The sequence below is a fragment of the Mycteria americana genome, chromosome 9, assembly GCF_035582795.1.
Source record: "Mycteria americana isolate JAX WOST 10 ecotype Jacksonville Zoo and Gardens chromosome 9, USCA_MyAme_1.0, whole genome shotgun sequence".
In the NCBI taxonomy this organism is placed as follows: domain Eukaryota; kingdom Metazoa; phylum Chordata; class Aves; order Ciconiiformes; family Ciconiidae; genus Mycteria; species Mycteria americana.
In genome coordinates this window covers 25,782,890-25,807,458 of record NC_134373.1, presented here as the reverse complement: position 1 = coordinate 25,807,458, position 24,569 = coordinate 25,782,890, and the positions used below count along the sequence as shown (strand labels likewise).

At 51.2% G+C, this 24,569-nt stretch overlaps 1 protein-coding gene across 1 annotated transcript in view; it reads left to right on the top strand.

Moving 5' to 3' along the window:
- The first annotated feature begins 3,257 nt into the window (after positions 1 to 3,257).
- The window catches only part of LOC142414763 (unconventional myosin-X-like), a 96,146-nt gene continuing 74,834 nt past the window's right edge, over positions 3,258 to 24,569 (top strand). The window contains exons 1-3 of the mRNA XM_075512397.1: positions 3,258 to 3,411; positions 17,841 to 17,939; positions 23,652 to 23,810. Coding sequence (XP_075368512.1) covers positions 3,391 to 3,411; positions 17,841 to 17,939; positions 23,652 to 23,810 — 279 coding nt within the window. The 5' untranslated portion in view covers positions 3,258 to 3,390. The remainder of the gene's footprint in view (positions 3,412 to 17,840; positions 17,940 to 23,651; positions 23,811 to 24,569) is intronic.

Genomic DNA, 24,569 nt, shown 5'->3' with positions numbered 1-24,569 from the left:
CCCTCCTACTGCATCTGTGCCTCCCTGTGCCTCCGGCTGGGTCCAAGGTATCCTGCCTCTGCTGCCAGCTCTCCCGAGTGAGATCATCCCAGGGATGATGGTGGAGGAAATCAGTTCCCCACCCTACGAGTGCGGTTCTGATGAGCCATTGGGGAGGTGGCAACCGTGACTGAGGTGTCACAGCTTGTACCCTCGCAGGTGATGGGAGAGCAAGCCTGGCAGATGCTCACCGCCCATGGCAGGGGCACGCTGGCCTGCCTGCCTCCCAGCCGTGTGCCAGACCCGTGGCAGAGGAGGAAATTAGGATATTGTCTGGTGTCCAGGAGCAATTCCTGCCTCGGCTTGTTCCTGCCAGTCCTCTGCCGACCTTCCCTCGGTGTGGAAAGCCCAGCAGGAAGCTGACTCACTGTCTGCTGCTGCCACGGGGCTGGGTGCGGGGCTCCGCTGCCTGCAGCACCGGAGGGCTGCTCCTTTCACGGGTGCAGGAATAGCTCATTGCCCAGACCCCCTGGCACCTGCCCGCCCTGGCTCTCCTCTGCCAGAGCCCGGCTCTCTGCCGACAAGCAGAGGAGAACAGCCATGGCACCCTGGTTTCTGTGCCATCTGTAGCTGGGCTGGCAGGAGGGCTGGGAGCTCACTGGGTCGCCGGCATCGCTGCCGATCACGCGGGCAGTGCCGCTGCACCAGGCTTGGGGGCAGGAGGCAGCCCCGAGGCAGGGAGCGGGGCTGATGGGCTGGAGAGGGGTCCTGGGCTCATCCTGCATGGAGGAGCCCATGCCAGCCCTCGTTGACTGCTTCACGTTCATCATGTGGCTGATGTGGCAGCCAGCCCCAGAGCTGCTGGGGTGGCAGAGGTGAGGTGCCGGATGTGTGGTGGTGGCAGCGTCCAGGTGGCCAGCAATGGTGAGTCAGCACTCGCCTGCTTATCAAAGCTCTGTGAAGAAGCAGATGGTCATGGCCATTCCTTCCTGGTGAGCAGCACCTAAAGAGATTTAGGAGACAGTTCAGGCATCCCCATTTCCAGCTGGGCTGTATGAATGTAGGACTAGCGATTTAATCCTGTAACAGAAAGGAGCAAATATCAGGCATAAGTTTCTTATCAAGATTCTTGCCACCTTTCCTACCAGGCTGATGGAGCACAAGGCTGACAGCATCAGTCACTGCTGCTGCATTTGGAGAATCCGACGTTTATTGCCTGGATAGTTTGGAAAGCTACTTTGTTCTGAGGACCGGTTCGAGCCACCTTCTTCTTCCCTCTTAGAAGGCATCACTCAACAGTAGTGTTAATACTAAAAACCTTGTCTTTTGCAAGGTTGGTTCCTTACCTCGCCCTGGGCTTTCTAAGCCCTGTTAGCCCTGTGCCTCAGGGCTGCAGGGAGGTCTGGCAGGCTGGAACAGCGACTGCTCCCTTACAGCCCAGCAATGTGTGCTGCATCACTGTCACCGTGCTGGAAACTGCAGCAGTTACGGGCTTAGAAATTTTTTGCATGGTGTGTGTGGAAACACAACCTTGCAGCATGCTCTGGGAGCTGATGAACAGGAAAGGGAAGGGGAAGGGGAAGGGGAAGGGGAAAGGGAAAGGGAAAGGGAAAGGGAAAGGGAAAGGGAAAGGGAAAGGGAAAGGGAAAGGGAAAGGGAAAAGGAAAAGGAAAGGGAAAGGGAAAAGGAGCTCACAAGGGCCTTGGCCCAGGACACAAGGGTAAGGCCCTGAGTTTATGATGAGTGCATTTGGGTTCCTTGGTGTGTTTGCTGGGAATAGGTTTGCTGCTAGCTTGCCACTTCATTGTCAGTTCTCCCTTGACATGCAGCTGTGAGGGTCTTGCCTTGATGGGCAACCCACCCCTGGATGACAGGAACCATGGCCAAACTTTCTCTACTGGAGAAGTCTGGGAGGGGACATCTGGTGCTGGAGATGCCTGCTGGTGGAGACCCTTGGCAGGCAGGCAGAAGAGGTAAAGGAGAGGTGTGCTCCTCAACTTTCCCATTGTGGTGAGGAGCTCCACAGTCCCCTGGTGACCACCCAGAAGGGAGAAGCTGAACAGGCAAAATGGTCTGCAGAAGCAGCAACAGCGGAGGAGGAACTGCCCTCCTATGGGGAGAAGGCTGGCTGTGGCAGAAACAGCCCGATGACAAATGCGTGGCTGCAGAGGGGACTGTCAAGGACAAATCAGTGTTGAGTTGATCTAATCCCCTTTACTAACTGGGTAACTGGCCTTGCGGATAGAAGTATTAGATGTGAGATAAGGACTGTAGTTAGGCTTCTGGCACCGTCTTGCATGATGTTTTCATAAAACAGGGAAAGTGGTGTAGATTAAGGTAGTCCAGCGCAAGTACAAAAGAGGTTGGATAGTCATGCCCAGGGTAGCTCTCAGTGACTTGATGTCAAAGTGGAAGGACACATGACAGTGACACGTATTAGGAAACCTTACCAAAAGGTCCAGATAGTGAAGGCGGAAGAGGCTGGTGGGGCTGGTCATCACAGGCATCTGTTGCAGTGGCCTAGATGTGACTCTATCTTGTGGCAGAGGTTGGACAAGATACTGCCACCTCCCTCAGAACCCCATATCTTTTAAGTAGCTCAAAAAGTACATTACTCACCAAAAAAATCCCAATCCCCAAAACTTTCCCCCCCTTTGTTTGATCTCCTTCTTTCTTTCAGGATAAAGAAATGATTTCTTACTACTGCAAGAAACACCCCTCAGTGTAGGTACTCGTGGACCGTGATCTGGCCACACTTTTTTTGACAAACGTCACCCAGCTTTTTGACAAACGTCACCCAGCCTGTTGCTCTATGCTAGCTGTTCCAGATCCGAGCGATGTGCTTGTGAAGTGCTGTCAGGATTCCTGTTAACGGTCCCTCTCACGGTGTCATGCGGCGCTGACCTGCTGAAGGGACCCTAAACCCAAAATGTTTGCTATTCCAGAAGACGTCAGGTGTCCCTCCAAACCCCTCGCTCGGTTGCTGTGGCTGTACACCGAGGAGGTCCCTCTTCCCCGCTGCATGTCCGTGCGCGGCACCGGCCGCTCGGGCTCCGCCGGCGCCCCCCGCACCCCACACCCTTCTCAGCATCCCCCTCTCTCGGTGCTGGCTCCTCCCCAGCCAGCGTGACCAGCTGCCCCGCTCCTAAACGCTCAAGCACACGCCGAGCCGGCCAGCCCCGCCGCAGCCGCAGGGGCGCAGCGGCCGCGCTCCCCGCGCCCCGGGGCGGAGCGGAGCGGGGCGGAGCGGGGCGGGGCGGAGCGGAGCGGGGCGGCCCGGCCGCTCCCCGCTGCCGGCGGCCGGCGAGGCGGAGCCAGCGCGGCGCGGGGCCGGCGAGTCGTGCCCGCCCGGCCGCGGCGATGCGGTGCTGAGAGCCGGCCGGCAGCGCTCCCTGCGGGGCGGGACCGCCGATGGACGCCTCTCTCTGCCAGGTGGGCAGCGGCGGGGCCGGGGTCGCGGCGGCGGGGCTGCCCCCCCCGCCTGCTCGCCCCTGCCCGGGGACTGGGGCGTGCGGGGGGAGCCGGGCGGAGGCCGGCCGGCAGGGTCAGGTCCCGGGGCGGGACGAGCATCGGCGTGCCGTGCCCAGGCTCGGGGCCGCCGGGCGCTGCCGCGGGCCGGCTGCGCCCCTGCGGCCGCGGGATGCTGCGCTCCCCGCGGGGCTCGCCGTCCCCGCTGCCCCCTCGCCAGGGCAGTCCCGGCTGCGCTTTTTCTTGAGCGCTGGGATGCGGCGGGGTTTGTCCCCGAGCGCTCCCCCGGCCCAGCGCGGCACCGGGCAGCCCTTGTGAGGAGCTGAAGGGCTTACGGGCGCCAGAGCCCGAGCGATGTGCGGTTCCGGCACTTCAGGCTGAGGGCTGCTTGCAGGAGGAGAGGATTTGTCGCATGGTAGTCATGGCTGCCCAGAGACGGCTCGCAAGCTGCTTTAATCCCCGGGAGCGACTGAAGCGTCCGGCGCCTGCTCCTGCCTGTGTGTGCATGTCACAGCTCGGCTCGCCGCACGTGGCACCGGGCCAGAGCCGAGCCGGTGAGGAACCGGGAAGCCTGCAACGGCAGGGAGCCTCCGCCTCAGCCCTCTGCCTCCTCCGTGCCTCTGCCCAGTCACCGGTGAGGAACCGGGAAGTGTGCAACGGGAGGGAGCCTCCGCCTCAGTCCTCTGCCTCCTCGGTGCCTCTGCCCAGTCACCTTCACGCCGGCGGGCAGAGCGGGCTCCTCCGGAGCCGGGCTCGTACCTGTTAGATGTGGGCTCTGGGCCCGCGCCTGCCTGCCATGCCCTTTCCTTGGGTGTTTACAGCAGCCGTGTGGGGCATTGCGCTGCCCGGGGCGGGGGAAAGTGATGTGCAGCCTTAATGCACGTGGCCCGGTGCCGTGCACACCCCAGACCCCCCAAAATTTTCTCTGCCTCTTTCCTTGCCTGCGCATACACAGGTTTGCAGCCCAGCCTGATGCTGCCATTGGTTGTGAGGGACGGGTGGGTGCAAGGCCATGGAAGCCCTTGCTGGCCCCACGGGCGACAGCGGGTGCCCATGGCACTGGCAGTGGGCACAACAGGCACTGTGGGGTGACGGGGCCATCCTGAGGCCCGTGGCTGAGCTCTGAAAGCCTCCTGTTTGGGCCCAGGGGCATCGGACATCAACCGACCCCAACCCCCAGTTGGTTTCCAAGCCATTAAACCCAGTGTCTGGCCCTTGCCGTGTCCTGGGTGCGGCGGGGGAACTGGCAGCCCCCCCAGAGCAGCCCGTTGTTGGTGGGCTGGAGCAGCCGATGGGCTTGGGCCTGCCCCCTTCCCGGTGAAGCACTTTCTTTATCAGAACAGATGTTTTCCCAGATCTGGCCCCAGCGAGGAAGGAGTGGCTGCCCTGGGGGCTGTGCGGCTGGGGCTGCCCTGCGGCGTGGACAGCACATCGCCCAGGATCCTTCCAGCCATTAACTGATTAACCTGCTGCTCCTGGAAGCCTGGGCCGCCTGTATCTAATCAGATGGAGGCCAGGGTTTCCCAAAGGGCCATTTCACCAGAGCCTTTGTGCCCACCCCTCTGTCACGAGGAACCTCCTGGCCTCTTGCAACAGGAGTAGCCACCAAGGAGCCTGAAGCGCCTGATGGGAATGGGAGGCTGGAGAGGGGATGCCTAGAGGTGCGTGTCTCGGCAAGTAGCACCCAGCAGAGAACTGCCTGCTTTGTCCAACTCCACTTGTCCAGGCGTGATTCTGCTGTCATCTGGAGAAACAAGGATTTCCAGGGAAGTGCTGAGGGGCAGCCCTGAAGCCCTTACATCTCTTGTAAATCACGGGCTTAAACCCTGGTGAAGCAAGGTGGCCAAGGCTGGAGAGCTAGGGCGAGCATGCGTGGGAAAGCATCAAGCTTTGCTTTGCAGGAAAGGCAGTGGGGGGAGGGGGGGACGGGACGTGGCTTCCCTGGAGCGGGAATGTTTGGCATTTGCTGCACCCCGGCCACTCTTCCTCCTTCTCCATGGGGGGTTCTTGGTGGGAGGGCAACGCCTGAGCAGAAGGGAGTTGCTCCACCTCTTTCTGCTGCAGCAGAAGCCAAGCTTGTCCCAGGGGATGCATGTCATCCCTTACAATGAATAGCATAAACCCCAGCGTGTTGTTGGTCTTGCCTTAGCAGGCTCCCATGCTGTGCTTGCAGCACTTAGATACCATGCTCAGTGATGTGGTCAGTGTCTGGGGTTAGGTGGGGATGCTGTGGGTCTTCCCAGCTTCCCTGGTTCCTCCCTCAGCATGCTGGAGACGAAAGGAGTTCCTATTCTTTGAAGTTTATCTATGATAAGTGGCTTAGTGATGGGTTCGACCTACTTATCATCCTGGCTCTGCCAAGGGGGGAACAGTTTTGGCCAGTTGTGTCTGCTTGAGACAGCTGAAGGGCTTCCCATGTGCTGTGCCCTCCTCTGACTGCTGACCCTGGGGACGGTGAGCTGGCGGGTTGCGTGCTGCCGCTGCTCTTCCCCTGTGGCATCCCAGGCGGATCAGATTAGAAAGCCTTCATCCTCAGCAAGTGGTACAGCACAAAGATGTGTGCCTCTGCCATCGGAGGTCTGGTGTGCAGCATGGCTCAGGGATGTGACGGATGATGCCTTTGCTCCAGCTGGCTACGAGCAGAGGAGCCGAGACAGTGCGTGCACTCCGCTGTCTCCTTTCTTGGCTGCTGCAGCAAGTCCTGTGCCCAGACAGGGAGGAGGGGCCCTGGAGGCCAGGGCTGTGGCGCGGTGACGGATGATAGTTTCCCTGCGTGTCTGGAGTGTGGGCAGGATGTGGGGTGACACAGAGGATGTGACTCGCTCTCCAATTCCCCCTGAGGAGCAGGAATGTCGTGGCCAGGGTTAAAGGAGACACTTCTCCCATCCCGTCCCTCTCTGCTCTCCAGTTGGAGTGACCAGCTGGCACAGCCCCACGGTCAGCCTGCGCTGAGCAGCAGCATCCAGTGGAGTCACAGATGCCGTTCTCCTTCTGCTGATGTGCTACTGGCCTAGAAATGCTGGCATTTTAAGCGTTAAACAGTTTTTCTCATTGCTCTTTTGGTGAAATGCAATGCTTTTCATCTGTGTTGTAAAATAAATCCCCCAAAGTCCTTAAGCTTTCTGACACAGGAAGAGAAAGGCAGGGGGGATCCTGTGCTCATGTCCTGCACGGCTGTGGTGGTCTGAGCTGTCTGCCTTACAGCTTGGCCTGGTCTTCACTTACTGTCCCCCATCCTCCCCTGGCTACAGCCTGTCTCTTCTTTGTGGGCTGGGACATCTGCCGTGGAGGTGGGGAGAGGAGCCACTTCCCCCCGGGACATATGCAAACCCGTGGGGAGTCTCAGGGTCAAGTCCATGGAGGAGTACAAGGGCTACCTGCGTTGCCACCATGCATGCATCTGAGCTGCTTTCTTAGCCTCAAACTGAGGTGGGGAGCAAGCAGCTCTGCCAGGTCTCGCCAGGTCTCTTTTGCTCTGGGAGCTTTGCCCTGGCTGTGCGCAGGGGTGCTGACTGCTTGATGCAACTGTGAAGTGTCTGACTACTCCACAAAGCCATCAGCTAGTTTGCAGAGTGTGGCCCTTTGCTGGTGACGTGATACTCAGCTGTACATGCTGTCCTCCAGGTGTCTGATGGCTCCTTAGTCCTGGTGTAAACTCATGTGTGTAAGCATTCACAGCCAGAGTACATTGGTAAGGAGAAGAGCTGAAGGGACTTGTCTACAAATGCATCTTTGCAGTGTGGAGCCTGCTTCCTGCAGGAGGTACAGGACTGGTCCGATTTTTGGTTGCAGATGTGATTCTCACCAGCTTTGAGCTCTCGGTTGAAGCTGCCTGGCTGCATCATTCAGAGATCAGTGTCCCCAGGGAGCCCAGCTTGTGCTGGGTGGGGAGGGCTCATACATGGCATCCTGGATTGGATTTCTCAACAGCTTGGTTTGCCCTCCCCACGCTCCCTGCGGCTGGAAGAAGGTGGAGTTCCTGTGAGAGAGAAGCATGGCCGGATGTCCTGGAGAATCCTTCCAGAGACTCCTGTCTGAGATGAGGGAAATGGTTCAGCTGACTTGGATGACGCTGACCATGAGTGATGTGCTGTCTTTCCAGATAACAGTGAGCTGAGTGCCCGTGTGTTGATAACCCTTGGCTTAGGAAAATGCCATCGTGGAAAGAAACGGTAGATAGAGTGTTGTCTTCTTCAGCAGTGGGGCTGTTCCATGAAGGAGTATTCCCACCAAGCCTCTCTCCTCTCCTGAGGACCATGTGCTTCGCCGACTTCCCCTGACGACCTCTTCTTAGTTTACCAAGAATATTGTGACCTCTTAGGAAAGAGGATCAGGAGAGATTGGGAAGAGACAGAGAAATGCTATTACATCCATGCTGTGTACGTAATGCTCTCTGAGTACGTAATGCTGTGTACGTAATGCGCTCCAAACAGAGCAACCCCTCTTTGTTTAAGTAGTCTATGTAGTTCAGCTAAAGAGAACTACCACTGTCCTTGAAGGTATGCATGGGGCTGGTGTAGCATGGATGTTCCTACATGCAGAATCCTCCATCCCAGCCGCATCTCCCCAAAACCGTTCAGAGCAATAAAGAGGCAGACATAGGGCGAAAGGGCCCGGCCGCCCTGTTCTGAAGCAGCAATTTTAGGGAAGAAAGCTCTCGTGCCAAAGGTGACACGAAGAAGTGTCTGGCGGAAGGGAGGGAGTCCTGTTAGCTCCGTCCTTAGGGCATGTGTCTGGAGCCAGGCTGCGTGAGCTGCGACCTTGTCAGATCCTATCAGCGGCGCGAGGGTGGGCTGGCTCAGGCGCTGGATGGGAGCCCCCACGTGAAGGGAACCGGGTCTCCCTGGGCCAGCCCCATTGCTGCCTCCAAAACCACCTTGTACCACTCTCGTTTCGCTCCTTGCCTCACTTTTTTTTAACAGAATAATCACAAATGTTCCGCAATTTCTTATTTAAGGAGAATGTGTGGGCTATTTAAATATGATCATTAAGACTGAAACTTCTGCGAGTCTGGGTTTCCTGGTTATCCTCCAGTTACCCTAAGCTCTGCAGTTCTGTCTCCCCATTTCCATCTGAGATTGCAGACAGTTCAGCAGTGCTGTAGAGCGAGTCCCAGGACAAACACCTCCAGAGGGCCTGTCTGCCATGCACCGGTTGGCACAGCGTCTGGGGACTCTTCGGTCCTGTCGTTATAATCGCAATAATTATCGTCAGAACTGAACCAGTGGTGGGGCCTCTTGTAGATACAGTGATCAGCGTATTTGATGAGAAGGTGGAAATTTGGGTTAGGAGCAGGGCTCTGTGTTAGTCCTGTTTATTCCTGCTACCTGCGTCTTGAGCCAATGATGATTTGGCTGAATCACACTTTCTGGAAAGGTTTCTTATTTCTGGAGGATCCCCTGCTTTTTGCAGTTTCTTCAAGTGCTTACACAACCTTGTTTTAAAATAAACCCTGCTTCATTTCTAAAGTGTCTGGCAGCTCCATCCATTTTTGGGTCCTACTTTTCTTCTGCATCATGAGAGTTGTTTCGTCCCAAATAACTTCTCTGTCTGCAAGAAATTATTCCCTGGCACCAGGTTGCCGACAAAGGTGAGGCAGCAGGTAGCAGAGCAGTGGTCTCGGTACTGCCGGCAGCAGCGTCCTCTCAGCAGGGTTGAGTTAGTTGAGTATGCAGGGACCGAGGTGAGGTTCGCAGCTCGTGCTGGGCCACATGCTGCTGTGATCCCCCTGCTATCAGTGTCTGGGGTAGATAGGGCAGCCCTAGCTCTGGCAAATCTACATAATGACAATACCATTTTCACAAATACTTTTGCATTACAAGGGATCTTTCTGAATAACGAAAATGACTTGAGTTTTTTAGATTTTTCTCTGGAAGGGTTCTTTCTCACACCTCAAAGCATAAGTAAGCAGTAAACTTCCTTGCTCCTGTTTATACATCCCAGACACGCATATGCTCTTGTTGCAACCGAATGTCCTGGGAGTTTCTGTTCAGCAATTTGCAATCCTCTTTGGGTCTGTGACTTTCCAGAAGACATTCCTCCGTTTGAAGTGCTCCTTGCATTCCTCCTCCCCTGAAGCTGACCTTTCAGTTTGGCTGTATTTTAATCCTGTTTTGTTCAAACAAGCAGACTGTGGAATCCACGCTGCTCTGATGGTCTCATCCTTGTGGGTACTTACTGATCTACCAGATGTTGGCATCTGCTAGTACTGTCAGCGCCACTTTTGATTTCAGGTCCTCGATGAGAATACAAAATAGTACTGACCCTGCCTCTGCAGAGGTTTGTTAGGAACTCCCTCAATTAGTCATGTTTTTCCCCATTTATAACAACTGTTTTGAGATCCCTTTGCTGCTGTTTGCTCCTCAAGGGCTGACTTTTATCAGAATACTGCGTTCTACATGAGCAATGCCCTGAGAGTCTATTACTGTCTCCTGTTTATCTCCTATGCTTGGTTGCTAATCAAAGAACAAAGAAGTCTTTTTGACTAGACTTCTTTCCACATGTTGCCTGGCAGTGGACAATAATTAAAGCTAGAGTATCTTTAAGTTGGAAAAGCGGCAGGCAAAACCTCTGTATTTTCCCTGGGGTTGTCAGACTAGGCAACCCATGGTTACTTGGGATAATTCTGCTATCGCCCTCATTTAGGCTCTGACCCTTCCAGTCTCTTGGAATTTCCTCAGCATTACCAGGCTTATCAAAAATGAGTATCAGCTGGTGAGAAACTTGATTGGACAGATCTCTGGGAACTCTTGGACCTGTTGATTTTTAAAATGTTTTACGTCCTTTCCATTTACTAATATATGGGAAAGCACTTCAGCATCTCAGTGTGATGCAAGAGGGGTACTTTCCAGGGATGTTTATTAAAAACGTATTCGTGTCTCTGTTGTCATTCACAATGCTATCATCCCCAGCTAGTAGCCGGATGCTGTTACTAGCACCTGGCTTTGTCCCCAATGATTTTAGAAGAGAAAATAGTGAAACAGGGACTCTACTGTCTTTACTCTCTCCCAGCTGCTTACTTACGTGGGCTGTTTCCCCCATTTTTCCCCACTTTCACTCTTATTTCAGATTGGCTGACAGTGCATCCCAGCTCAGAGGCACTCCACTTGCTTGCTATGTGGTGTTTGAGGGAAAGACACTGAGGACGATCGAACGCTAGGAAAATGTCTTACATGAAGAGTTTGAAAACCTGAGTATACTTTATTAGTGAAATGACAAATAGGGGGAGACATGGCAAAAGAGCAGAAAATAATGGATGAGACAGAGAAGGTGGATTGGATTCCTCTGTTCTTCCACCTCTGACTGCAAGAAAAAGGGATTTTCTGCTTCACAGGGATGAGACTGATTGATTAAAAAGTGTACTTTTCCATATAATGTGTGAGAACTCCACACGGCAGGGAATTATTGAAGTCAAGGGTGTGGCAAGATGCAAAAAGGTACTGGAAATAATCCCAAATTATGCATAATAAACATTGCAGAAGAAATACTCAGGGCTTTCATCTGAGATTTTTACAAAATGCATTGCATAGTGGCTGCTCGGAGACAGGATGCTGGAGCTGGCTTCCCTGTGATAGACTGCTGTATCCTCATGGCTTCCGAGGCCCTGAATTCTCCTCTGTGGACCTTGAATGCCACTCAGCTGTCCATCAGCCCAGCCTCAGCCTTGAAGCCATTGCCTGAATCTGAGGGAGGGAGGGAGCTGCAAGGAGGCTGCCGTACTATATATTTGGGGGCAAGAGGGAGAGGAGACCTAAAGCAATGGCCGTGCTGGGGGATGGGCAGGGACAACTCTTCGCTTGCTCAGTTTGCAGCAGCTAGCTGACCAGTGAAAGCTTTGCTGGGGCCAGGCCAGGCTGGGCTTTTGCGTGTGCAACGTTGTCTCCTTCTCCTTAGGGCTTCTACGGAGAAGATGTGGGAAAGCTGACATTGCTGAGATGTGTCGGGAATGTTCAGAGACAGGGAATATTTATCTGTAGCTATCCAGGCTCTGTGAGTAACGTATTCTATGGAATGACCTGTTTTAATTGAAGTTTTAGGTGGAGAAGAGGTAGTAGAGAAAGCATGGAAGTGGTTCTGGGCAGCTCCACTGTCTTTTATGGACTGAACTTTAGTATGCCTTTTCAAGGATGGTGAGAAGGTCCCTGGTGGTTGCAAACTCTGTAGGACTATTGCTGCACCTGAGGAGGGCAGTGACTCCATTGCCCATGGTGGAATTGCAGGGGGCAGCTCATCCCAAACTGAGCCTGGAGAGAGCTCGCAGGGAAGTCTGGAAGGATGCACGCCTGCCTCCTCCTCCTCTCTGTGCACCTTGTGCTCATGGCAAAGGGCAGCATTGAAGCATGGGAGAACAGTTGGGTGTTCGCTCCCTCCAGTCTCATGGTGAGGAGCTGGTGTGGTTGCTGTAGTGGGTAGTTGCTCCTTTGAGAGGAGCAAGAATTACCTTCAAGGACCGGGCATTTCCTGGGGGATATCTGAAGCTGGGAGATGTGCAGGAGAGTGGGGAGAAGAGAAGCTGTGCAGCAGCCAAACTGGGGGAGGAGAGAGGAACAGAACAGATGGGAGGGGGAGGCGAAAGAGGGGTGGGAAGCAGTGCACATACATCAGTGACCAGAAGTGACAAACTGCTCTCAGATTAGATTATTTAAAATGCACAAACCTTTTCCTGATACTGCTATTCTGCAGAGCTGCTGGCAGACTGAGGGCTTTGCTCTTTAATTAGTAAGGAATGGGGCTGCTAATTGGCAGAACCAGTCTGAGTCATGGGCTCAGCCTGGGCTGCAGCTTGGAGCAGCAGGACCCACGGCTGCAGCTTTGTGCTTGGCTCCATGAGCTGTGCTGGCTTGCAGAGGCTGCCTCGGCTCAGTGGGCTACTGTGTGGGGAGCACAGGACCTTCCTGGGTGAAATCCAGTCCCTCTTTGCTCTGCAGCATGTCATCCTTGTGCCTTACAAGAAGTAGACTTTTGTGTCTGTTATCGCTGCTGCTGTTGTATTCCCGCTGCTGCATTGTCCCTCTTCCCGGCTGCTCTGTGCTGGCTGCTGCCAGCTCAGCTGTTCTTGCTTCTGTCTCTCTCTTACCTGTGGCCTCCTGGGTTGCCCCCTCCCATCCAGCAGCTGGTCCAGGCTTTGCTGATCAGATATAACCCAGGGACTGGCTGTATGATTGCATTTCAGCCTGACATCAGAAAAACAGCAAGTTTGCATTCCTTCCCATATGGGTCTAGGGTGTCAGGGACTCCCCCTCCCCACCAATATTGTAGCCATTAGCTAAGTTTCTTTATATCTGTCCTATCACTTATTCATGATCATCTAGATCAATCTGTTGAAAAGTGCATTTATTGAAACCTGATCCTGGCTTTGCCTGGATGGCAAGGGCCTTTCTAGCCCAATCTCTGCTCTGTGGTTTACAACCACAAAGCCCATTGAGGCTGGGAAGAGAGCTGGCTTAGCACAATGCTGCTTCCAAGCCTAGGAGTGTATGGATCCATCGCCAGGAAAAACACAAGGCTTGGATGCCTAATACCCGTTGAACAGCCTCAGTGTGCCAGGAGGATGAAGGTATGTATACACGCAGTACTTGTAGCTGAAAAACTTATAGCAGCCACAGAGGTTTTTTTGACTTGGACCTACAGTGCAGAGGCATCCATTTTTGAGACATCCTTGCCCCTTGCAGAATGGCTGCAGCAGTGATAGTTACCCAAACCAAGGCACTGCAAGAGCCTCTTGTAGTATTTTCTTTGCAGGTTGATCTGGAGCCTGAGAACTATGTTCACTCACAAAGAAAACATCACAAAAACCTGCCATAATGGGAACAGAGTGAACAATTGTGTCCATGTTTCATACACTGGAAGGTGTCTTCCAACCAAAAGCACTTTTCCTCTCTGAATAACTCCTGAAGGGAAAATTGATGCACCCATCATGGTTGTAGCCCCTGCCAAGCACGTTACTCTTGAGAGTTGTGCAGGTTTGTGCACAAGGAGGAATGGGGCATGTGAGTGCTGTCAGAGAGAGGCAGCACTGCTGTCTCCTCAAGTCCTGTACAGCTGGGGCAGCTCATTCTCTCCTGCACCTGGGAAGAAGCCGTTTCCAGAAAAGAGGAGGTCCTGGGGAAACATGAAGATTCAAGGGTAGTCTGGGCTACACAAATAAGAGGAGAGCAGGATATGATGACTTATTTCTGAAGTGTGGCACAGTTGCACATGTCACAAGTGCGGCTTGCTGATGTCGATCCCTGAATGTGTCTCCTGCTGGTCTGGGAGGCTGTGGAGAGGCAAAGGCACCTGCAGGTACAGAGTTCTGTGTCTTGTCCTCTGGAGCTTACCTTGCCTTCAGTAGCTGGATAGCTGATGAGGATGGTGCACCTGCTGATAGCTACACACTGCTTTAATGCTTTGCTGCTGCAATCGGGGTTGTGCCCTGCTTGTCTGCCTCTATGCCCTTTCCTGGGGTACACGTACAAGATCTCCCTTACCCTTTCCCTGCCGACACAGTCTGCTGCATCTGCTGGGATGCAGATACAGGCGTGTGAATGCAAGAGAGAACTCCTGGTATCAGTCACTCTAAAAAAGGCACAGAAAGCCGAAGAAATCTGTGGTGTCAGTTGATTTCTTGATATCATGGATACCAGGAAATGTTATTTATTTCCCAGTCTAGGACCCCAAAGTGCTAGGTGTTATGTGAACAGAGAAAAATGACATCTTAGAGCTTACTGTCCACAGTGGAAGCCAGCATGGTGTGAGAGTGAGGCGTTACTGATGAAACAGTACTCTTGGTATGCAAGCAACTTTATTTTTTAAATTAAAACCCCATGTTATGGGATCAGTTTTCAGGATTGTGCTTTGCTATGCACTTTGTGGCAAGGCCAGTTCATGGACAGATTGTCACTGAGGCCATAGGAATGAGGATGCTGGTCTCTGAGAATTTGTTTAACATCCGAGTGACCTACCCTTGATACAGAGACTTTGGTACATTACTGTTTTATTCTTTCTTTCTGTACCTGCTGTTGTTGCTCCACTTAAAAACAAAACAACCCCCCCTAATAAACTCCTAGTTAAAAGAAGAATTGGGACCGGATGAGCTATTCTCATTACATAAGGGGCTCAAGTTAACTGTATCATCAGTGTTCAGCCAGCTTTATTCGATGGAAAGCGGTTACACAAAATCATCACTCTGCTGTTCCTTAGCTGTCTTTTAAGGTGTTCTCTTCAAATCAGTGACTGCTTGTTGCTTCATTTTGTTAAACTGTTTCGTCTCTGGATGTGGGTGAGACCTTCTATATCTCGGTTTGAAAACTGAAGGGTTTTTACTCTTGTGCTTGGAGAGCAGGGGTGTTCCCATCGTCCGTGTGCCTGTGGGAGTGGGGACCCACCAGAGCTGGCAGGTCACTGCTCTGCAGTGCTGGGCCATGCTCTGCTTGCTGCCCTTGCTTCTCCCATGGAAGTTCAGCCTTGCTGCTTGTCAGTTCTTGGAAGTTTTCTGCTCAATTTAATCCTTTCAACTGATCAATGAAATGTGTGGTATTGGGGAGTGGGAGAGGGGAGTGATGTGAGGGCAGTCTCTTTGGTGTGACCATCTGTTTCTGCATTTAGTCAAGGCTCCTTGGGGAATTTCATGTTTAGAAAAAAGGGCTGATGGAAGGAGATGCACTAAAACAAACTCGGCCTTTCAGGAAATGGGGGCTATGCTGGGCAGAAGTTACAATAATTATTTGCTCTGTGGTTCCTATTCTGGCTGTCTTAGCATGATGTTCCTTTTGGAAACAACATAAACGGGTGCAGTTATTCTACTGGGCAGAGGCAATTGCTGTTGTAAAAACAGCTACAACATCAAAGTAAACTGAAGTAAGTAGTTCTGGGCAGCTGAAATGCCACAGTGCCTGGGAGTTTCATCGTGTTGCCTTCCACTCCTTAGCAGCACACAGAAGGATCTGCCATAAGTCTGTAGGAAATGGTGCAATATTGTACAAAAGAACTAGGTCTCCTTTCAGGAATATTTGTTACTACTTTTGCACATGGACTTCTGCTGGGAAAGGGGTCTGGGTCAGTCTGGACTTTCTGATAATTTCTAGGTGTTGAAGATACCAGAGGGATCTCATTGTCCGTCTCCCTTCTTTTTCCCTCTAAATGGTACCTAATAAATAACAGTGTTCATGCTCACGGAGTGTCTCGTGTGTGTCAGATTATCAACTCTCTTGTGTCAGATTATCAACTCTCTTGTGTCAGATTATCAACTGCCTCTATCTCAAAACTAATTTCCGAGCTCAGGGAGTGGAAAGTGTGCGTAGCCCTGGTCTGCAGGGACAGACCGCATAGGGTTCTGTGAGCGTGGCACGCTCCTAATGCTGGGGTGTGTGTGCGTGCCGTGGCATCGGGTGCGGTGTGTGTGGGAGGGTGCGGGCCTGGCTCCTGATGAAACTGCACTTGCCTGCCTGCAGGCTCTCTTCTATGTGCTCCTGGGTTACTGGTGTCTGAAGGCATTGAAATGCACTGTTGGGAATGAGTGTTAACAGTAAGTGTATTAGAAAAGGTTTTCTTTCATCCCACTGTTGGGAACTCCAGACACAACTTTGCTGCTTTGTGACTCTTTGCTCTTGATACCATGATGGTAGTAGGAGCCTTTGGTCAAAATAGCATAAAGATCTTTTGGTAACCCATATCGTTCTTCATATGCTTGTGTGGAATCATCAGAATGTGATTTGGGAAATGATTGATTTCTCAACAGCAATGCCTTGCCCAAATGCCTCAGGACACTTTGTCTCAAGCATCAAGAGTTTCAGAAAATGTAAGAGGATGTCATGAAGAATTCTAATATAGTTCCTCAAAATCTGTATTCAATGCATTGCTTACCAGCACTCTGGGATCTTGAAACTTGAATCTGCAACGTAAGAAAACATTTCTTTCTATTGCTATTGCTCACTGGCTGTGAAGGTGATCTTCACATACCATCCTTGGGTTTAGGTACTGACCAGATGCACTGGTGCTTTTTATTCACTCGGTGAGGGGAAATTAATCTGCCTGCTGTGGAAACTCTAGAGCAGAACACAGCAGCAAAAGCAGAATTATGTAGGCCTTTTTAAATGTCATTAAAACCAGTTCCTTTATTGGGAGGACTGGAGGTTGGCCAATAGATCTATCTTCTACAGTAAAGAAAGTCCAGGGTACTAAAGTGTTTAAAGTGACTGAAGTAGTTTAAAAAAACCCACCTAAACTAAAATAAATCATTAAAAATAGAATTAGTGTTCCACATTCTGGATAATGTAATATAGAAATACTATTGCATCTCTTCAAACATAATAAGCCTATAAGCAGAGAGCTAATGGTGCTGACGGGTTTAAGAGGATAGGAAGGCCTTTTATAATCAATAACTTAGGGGCAGAAAACAAATTAGGAAGAAACTAGGTCTATGAATCGATGAAAAGCAGGATGGCCTTAACATTACTCAACAGTTCAGCACTTTGGCTTTTTCTCAATACTTATCTAAGCAAAGTTTATGTGATTTCTATGGAAAGACATGGAAGAGATTAGTCTGCAATAACTGAAATGCAGCGCGACGTTATGCCTAATTCTGCATAATTGCAGATCCTGCTCTCCCTGATTTGCCTTCATGCTCCTGCTCTTTCCCTTGTACCAGGTCCCACAGCCAGGCAGGGCAGAAGAGGCCAATCCAGCAAACTGATTGCCCCTGCACTTTTTTGTAGCTGAGCCGTGAGATCTGCTTGCCCTGCAGAGCGCTGCGTATGTGTTACCAGAAGTCTGCCTTTGTGCTCGGTGTTGTCTTGAGAGACACTGAGCAATTTAAGATCTTGTAGTGTGTGTGAAACTGTATACCCATCAGGGCCATCATATATACATCAGTGTATATATACATCAAAGAAACACTCAAGTCATGTCATTTACCCAAGGAAAGTCTTGCAAGAGAGGCAAACAAAGCTCTGTGAAGTCTACTTAGCTGTTGCTGATGATTTCTGGAAGCATTTTTACTTACAATAATGTGTGGGTGTATGAAATTGTAAACATGCTTTATTTACATTTTCTATTATTATTATAGCATGACTTTTAATGACCGGCTATTCTAAGTTTGAAAATATTTAGACAGTTGAACCCACTGTTCTGCGTGTTTGTATCTTTCCATGACTCTTTCTATAAAAATTGATGTTTCCTTATGTTGGTTTCCGCATAAAGCTGATTAAAACTGCTTTTTCTTCCTCTCATGTTATGTTAAAAAAATCAACACCAGTTTCTCTGAAAATGTAAGTAGGACTTGCTTAAAAATGTTAAGCAGCCGTAGCTTGGAAGTAGCCTCTGAATACTGCAGCTTTCCTTGGGTGTTTTACACCCTGTGTGCAGATCTCGCAGGCTCCAGTTCTTTCTAATGGGAGGTCTTCTGGTTTTTGCAGGGTGCCAGGGTATGGCTGCGGGAGCAGGACCAGCTGCAGCCATGCACGGTTGGCTCATGTGCCGATGGAAACGTGCTCTTCACCTCAGATTATGGCATGGTAAGTGAAGTTTGCATGAAGCTGTAGTCTGTGCCAAGTTGCAAGATGGACTTCTTGGTCTTGCATGACCTTCGTGCTAAAAGGAAACATATCAACTGAAATGCTGCAATTCTGTCTGAAAAGTGACCCGGCTCTGTTACGAACCATGCCAAAGATCTAACAAAGGTTAAAAAGAGAAGATTGTTATCTTTCTTCTGTTCATTTGTCTGCCCACCTCACTTTGTTTGGTTTTTCTTGTGCCATCTTTGAAGGAGTTGCATTAACAGACTAGCAAAACTGTTATATTGGCAAAATGCTCCTAGGAAGGAGGCAGCTCCACCAACTAAGCAGCCCTTTCTGCCAGGATGTGCTTCTTGCAAGCCATGCTGCAGTAAGGGCTGTTGTGCTCACCGCCGTCTGCTTCAGCAGCTTCTGCTGTCAGCCCTTGGGACAGGGACATGTGCAAGTGAGTTCCCATGTCAGTCAGCAGCTAAGTGCAGCAGCTATGCATAGGACAGTTCAACAAGGCAGCTGAGCTCCTCTGAGAGCAGAGCTCTCTGCCAGCGATAGGGAACAAGCCTCTTTCCTGCCCTATTTCCAGCCCTGTGTTCCTTGTGGTTCCCTGGCGTGCCTGCTGCAGTGCTCGTGGAGTAATATTGGTGGGAAGGGACCTCTGGGGATCATCCAAGTCCTCAGTGAGTCAGCTCGGCTCCCTGACCCTGGGAGAACTATTCACTGCCTTCACTGAGGTTCTTAGTGAGTCAAACTGGTGCCTGGGCTGGGAGGTGGATGGGGAAACGGGCAGGACTCTGCCCTCAAGCAGTGAGCAATTAGATCTGCTCAGCTGTTTTGGTGAACTGTGCTCTGCAGGCAGCTTCTTTTGCAGAAAATTGGACAGGTTTTTTCAGCCTCTTACCTGGCAAACAAAGGAGGTCACAGAAGGAAAGGGGATTTAGGACTCCAGCTTGTGGAGAGTCAGTGGTAGGACTGTCATATTTTTCAGTCTTTCTTTGACAAGGCTAGATTTCAAATAGTCATTCCCTTTTAAAGATCCTGATTTGTTTCTCAGAGACAGAAACTCACCTAGCAGACATGTAGGTTTTCCATCTGGTTACTCTAGTCTCTTAATCCTTTCCTGAGGAGTTGCCTTGTTTTGGGAGTGCTGGATAGTCACTAACTCATTTTAAGAGATCACAGAGGCATTCATCACAGGCAGTGCAGCAGCCTGCAGAGAGTGAACAAATGGCGAGTACTTCTGTGACTCTCCCAGGCTTGCTCCTGTCTCTTCTGATACGCTGCTGTGGCCTCAGAAAATCCTCCAAACCCACCTGGCATCTCTGAAAGGACACCAGAAATCCCACCGCAGAGCCAGCTGAGTGGGTGCACCCACCGCCAGCCTAGAAAACGTGCACAGGGTAATGCTGGGTAGAGTCACAGGTCTAAAAAGGCTGGATTTGTTTTTTTTCCCTCCATGAAAGAAGAAACCATTAGGCTGAAGGAGCATGTGCTTTATGGCTTAAGCAGAAAAAGCACATGGTGATCATTCAAGGGCTTGCTTTATTCAGTGCCCTCCACTATAGCTGTCCTATGTGCTTCCCTCGCCTGCTGCCTTCATTGCTTGATAACTGTAGGAGTGACTGGCTGTCTTATGCCAGGTGAAAACCTCAGATGAAAACATCTTCATTTTACTTTGGGCTGGATTGTTCAGTTGATCCCTCTGATATTAGGATCCCTAAATCTGGTATCCTCGTGTTTGCTGTGGCCCAGCATCCCTGCAGCTCTTGCAGCTCTGAGGTAAGACGTCCAGTCTTATGCTTCAGGGCTTTTGCCATTTGTTTTCACTTCCTTAAAAACACCTCAAGCAAACAAATCCGTCAGAAATGTGACTTCCTGGGAGGAAAGGAGGAGCCGACACTTATGAAACACAGATTGGAAACCACAGTCCAGACAGACCAGCCAAATGCTTTATGGATAAACATGACTTAGATGCCGAGTGGGAGCTTTGCTCCTGTGCTCAGGGTTGCACTAATGGATGAATTTGAGGTTGAGGAGGAATCATTTCTCCCCTGCTCAGTCTGGCTTGGTTGGCAATTCTCATCTTGGCTTGTCTGCCAGCCAGGTTTTGCTTTATTCCTGACCATTGCAGGGGCTTGGAGAGAGTCCTGCTCATTTTCTTCTGACCGTGGGCTAAATCTGAGACAATCAGTTAATCACCGGGGAGAAGGTAGAAATCACTGGCTGTGTTGTGAGGTACCTGTGTGGTATTTGATGGTTTGTTTGTAGTTAGACTGAAAGCAGATGGTTTTTCTTCCCAAATAATAAAGATCTGCTTTTTAACACCTATTAACTTTCTGTTTAAGTATTAACTTGTTGGAAAAGAGATATTTCAGAGGCAGCTCTGCTGCAAGCTCAGTTTGTCTATGTTCTCACTTGCTTCAGGTGAAATCAGCCATCATATTCAGCTCAGTAGTGCTAGCTGCTGAAGCCAGCCTGGCTCACCTTACCTGGAGCAGGATGGTAGGGAGAATGTTCCTCCAAACTGCTCTCCTGGCAGATTGCTGGAGGGGTCTAGAAGTGAGCAGTGGGGTAACAAGAGCCTCTTTACTGGGGTGGCTGGAGGTGGGAAAGGGCCTGGCTGTCCTAGATCAGTGCTGCACCTTGCAAGCTCTAAGGGTGGAGGGCCATCATGTCTGGGGCATGTTTGTATCTCAAACCTCAGAGCTCCTCAGGGAAAGGCCCTTTGACGCAATCTTGGGAATTAAAAAACCCCACCACATGCCTATCTCCAGGACCCTGGGTGATCCCTGCAGCCTGTTGGTGATAGACTGGAAACTTGTCTCTACCCTGGAGGGCAGAGGACAGATTAAAAGTCAACTCTCTTCCAGTGCCAGGGAAGGCCTGAAACCTCTCCCTCATGCTACAGGTGCCTTCCAGGGGCACAGAGACTTCCCCTCCCAAATCTCAGTGGAGCTGGAGGCCCCAGCCTCTGCCTGAGGAAGGGTGAGCTGCTAGGAGTGCAGTGATGGGCAAGGGCATTCGGTGAACCTCCCCAGCCTCAGGGACAGATAGGTGACATCTTGGCCTTGGCTAGGGTGTCAATGTGGCATCAGTCTGCTCCTCCAGGGAGTATATTTCACCTGCGCAGTGTTTCTGCCCAGAGGGTACCAGAGCCAATGCCCCTCTTATCCACCTTTGCTGTAGTCCTGCCAGAGCACCTGCTTAATCCTTTGAGCATCTTGGACCAGATTTTTTTTTTTTTAGGAAGGGATGGCTGAATAACCCCACTCAGGAGGCTCAAGAGAGGTTTAACAAGTGATGATCTAGTCCCTACTAATCATTTACCCTTGTGTCTAGGCCCCCTGTTGCTCTTCAGGGTCCCATTTTCTCCTGTGTTGTCTACAAGAGCAAGTAAACAAGCTCTGACCCATCACAGTTATTTTTCATGTATAGCAGCCTCTTGGCACAGGTGCTGCCAACCACCTGATATCTTTTGGGACACTTGTCCACTCAGCTTTTTCCCTAGGCATTTTCTTGATGTTTCTCTTTTGGCCCCAATGGCCACAAGTGCTGACAATGCAGTGGTAAATGAGTAAGTGCCAGGCAGATGTAAGGAAAGATCACGTCATACCACTTTGGACTTGTCCCCTTCCAAAATTTGTCCAAGTCAGCAGAGAAAAGAGAGCCAGGGTGGTTTGCTGCCTCATGGTTTGAAAGTGCTGTAGTGGTTTTGCTCCTGACAGAGTCCAGCTCATGTTGTGCATTTGCACCTTGTACTCTCCCCTGAATTTAGTTGTCCCATTCTCCCTTCCTGTTCCCTCAGTTCTCTTGTAGAAGTGCCTGAGGCCTCTGCTCTGAAGGAAAAAAAAAAAAATTGATGTGTTTTTTTTGGGGCCATGCTTGCAGAGTGGGGGTCCTGCTGCTGGCAGAGTCATACCTCTCTGATACCCAGCTGCTGAAGTGGTGCAGAGACCAGGGAGGCCTTGGAGAGAGCCCGTGTGCTGGAGTGGACTGTTCATGTGTATGAACTATGTATTTTTGAAAGCCCCTCAGCGGGTGAGAAAATCGGGCTGTGGGGCAGTCTCCCAGCAGAAGAGACCAAGTCCTTGTCACATTGTTCGGTGTGACTGGGCAGACCTGGGGCAAACACATCTGGGGAAATGAGCCTGCTTCTCCTCCCCACCTCCTTCCAGGAACAGAGCTGTTGCTTCGATTGCACACACTTTTGCAGGCATCATGGGGGTCCTGTAAAGGTATCCTGTGCCAGGTTATTCCTTTCCCGTACTGGCGAGTGTGCAGGCTCAGAGCTGAGAAGGGGTGCTCGCTGGGCACCTGCAACGCGCCGCAGCAGTGAGCGCCCTGCAAGGGACTCGCGAGGGTGGCTTGCTGGAGGGGGCAGGGTGACCTCGTTCTGTCTTCAGCCTGCAGCTGCGTGGCCGTCCTCCCTAGCAGTTACAGCAGCCCAAGGACTCCAGGAAAGCAGGCAGGAGAAACCAGTTAGATCAATGCTATAGACCAGGGGCTCGTTCTCTATGGGGTCAGTCAGTTTCTTGGTGGCACCTGGGCTGAGAAGCAGGAATGGAAATGAGGTAGAGACCAGAGCCCCAGAAGGGAAGGAAAAGCCCAAGTTTCTTGGGAAGAGCTACTGTGGGCCAGTTTGCTTCTCATGCTTCGCCTGTATGAAGTCTCCCATCTGTCTGTCTTGGGTCTTACCATCTAGCACAGCTTGGGATGCTGGGTGGGAGATGGCACACGGTTGAATCCAAGAGTGGGAAGCAACTGAAATAACTTTTATGAAATGCCAGCTTCGTGCTTGAGGAGGAGGAAAGGAGGGCTGGGATGTGGCTATGGTGGAGGGGAACAGTCACATAATTTCAGCTGTGTTGAAAGGGGGTGAAGAAGATGACCCGATAGCTGAAGTGTGGGTTATTGAGGAGGAGGAGGCTCTAGCAGGAAGAAGGATGCAGCAATCGAGGCAAGAAGAGTGCAACTGCGTAGAGAGAGAAGTGGGCACTTCCCAGAGCAGTGATGGAAGTTAATAGCTGTCACTGTACGAAGACAGTCACTGTTGAAAGTCACAGAAGCTGTCACTGTTGAAAGCTGCATCATGTACATATATGCCAGCATACACACAGGGTGTCACTACTTTGTTTGGCTTCTCATCTGCTTTTCTTTCCTTTGCTCTTGACATGACAGCCTCTCCTAGACACTGGCTGGCTGGCTCCTACGGAGAGTGCAGGGCCAAACCTGAAATGTGAATAAGCTTTGCCTCAACCTCCCCACAGTCAGAGATAAGATCCCACCTGCGTTTTTGTGAAAGACTGTTCCTGGTCTCTTGGGAGCAGCTGCCACCATTATTCACAGTCCTGAGCGCAGTGTGTAATACCTGTCTGGCCTGGTGTACCTGGAGGTTGGTGCCCTGCTCCTGCTAAGGGCACTTCAGAAACAATCAAGTAACCTTGCAAGTAACACTACTGACTGTCCCTGTCAGTAGTGAAGGTGAGAGAGGGACTCTGTAGCAAAGGAAGGGAGTGTGCTGTATGGTTTCTGGCCAGAGAGCTCAAATACGCAGGAACAGAGGAACAACTATAAAAATAGGGAGCAGATCTGTGTCTTACTCATTTCCTTTTCCAGTGCTGAAGTATAAAGCTGTGGAAAAGAGCATGTTTTTGGTAGGAAATCAGACCATGTGCCCAGGTGTCATGCGCTTATTTGTCCTTCTCCCCATTCTTCCAGGTATTCCAGTACCCCAAGGCCTCTCTTTCCAGAGAAAAGGTCTTGCCAATGCACCAGACCAGCGTTGATGGGGTAGAAGACATGTCCATGCTGGGAGATCTGCATGAAGCTGCCATCCTGCTTAACCTGCACCAGCGCTACCAACAGGGTAACATCTATGTAAGTGCTCAAGCTGGGCCACAACCCTTCTGGCTAATTTTTGTTTAGCTTTGGGGCTGCCACTTTGCATGTGAAATACTGATTTTTAGCCTTGTTTCCTGAGCATTGTTTCATGTGGATAAAATGGGAGTTTTTTTCTGCCTTGCCAGCTCCATCAGCCCTGTGAGATCCTACCCCTACCAGAGGGGTCTCTTTGCATCTATAGAAGAACTTCCAAAACATGAACGTTCACCTCTAGGCTTTGTGGTAATCGTGCAGCTCTGTATCCTCCATGACCATCTGTGTTTTACAAGCTGGCATTCACCTTCCCCAGATTCCCCGTTATTACTGTTCAGAGGTTTAGATGGCCAAGCAGACTGGAAAGTGCAGTGTACGCAGGTGGTTGTTGAGTATCCCTCCTGATCCGGATAAAGCTGCTGCTCAACAAAACTAGGAAAGCAAACGTGTTGCCTAATTCTTCTGCTTTTACACACAGTTGTGCCTTTTTTGAGTTGCTCTGCTCTCCTTGCACAGATGAATACTCAAAGCATCTCCTGATTTCCCTCTTGGGCCCTCAGGAAGGAGGCAAGCGTCAGGAAAGGGACTTGTGAGGAAAAGCACGCCTGGGAGGAGGCATCCCTGGAGTGCGGGCATGGCAGCGTGCTCTGCTGGGACTTGGAGAGGACTCGAAGGATATATTACAAAGACTGCCTTACCTTGCTTTACTCTTACCTTGCTTGTCCATGCTATGTGCACCCAGAGTTTTTCAGATTATGACAG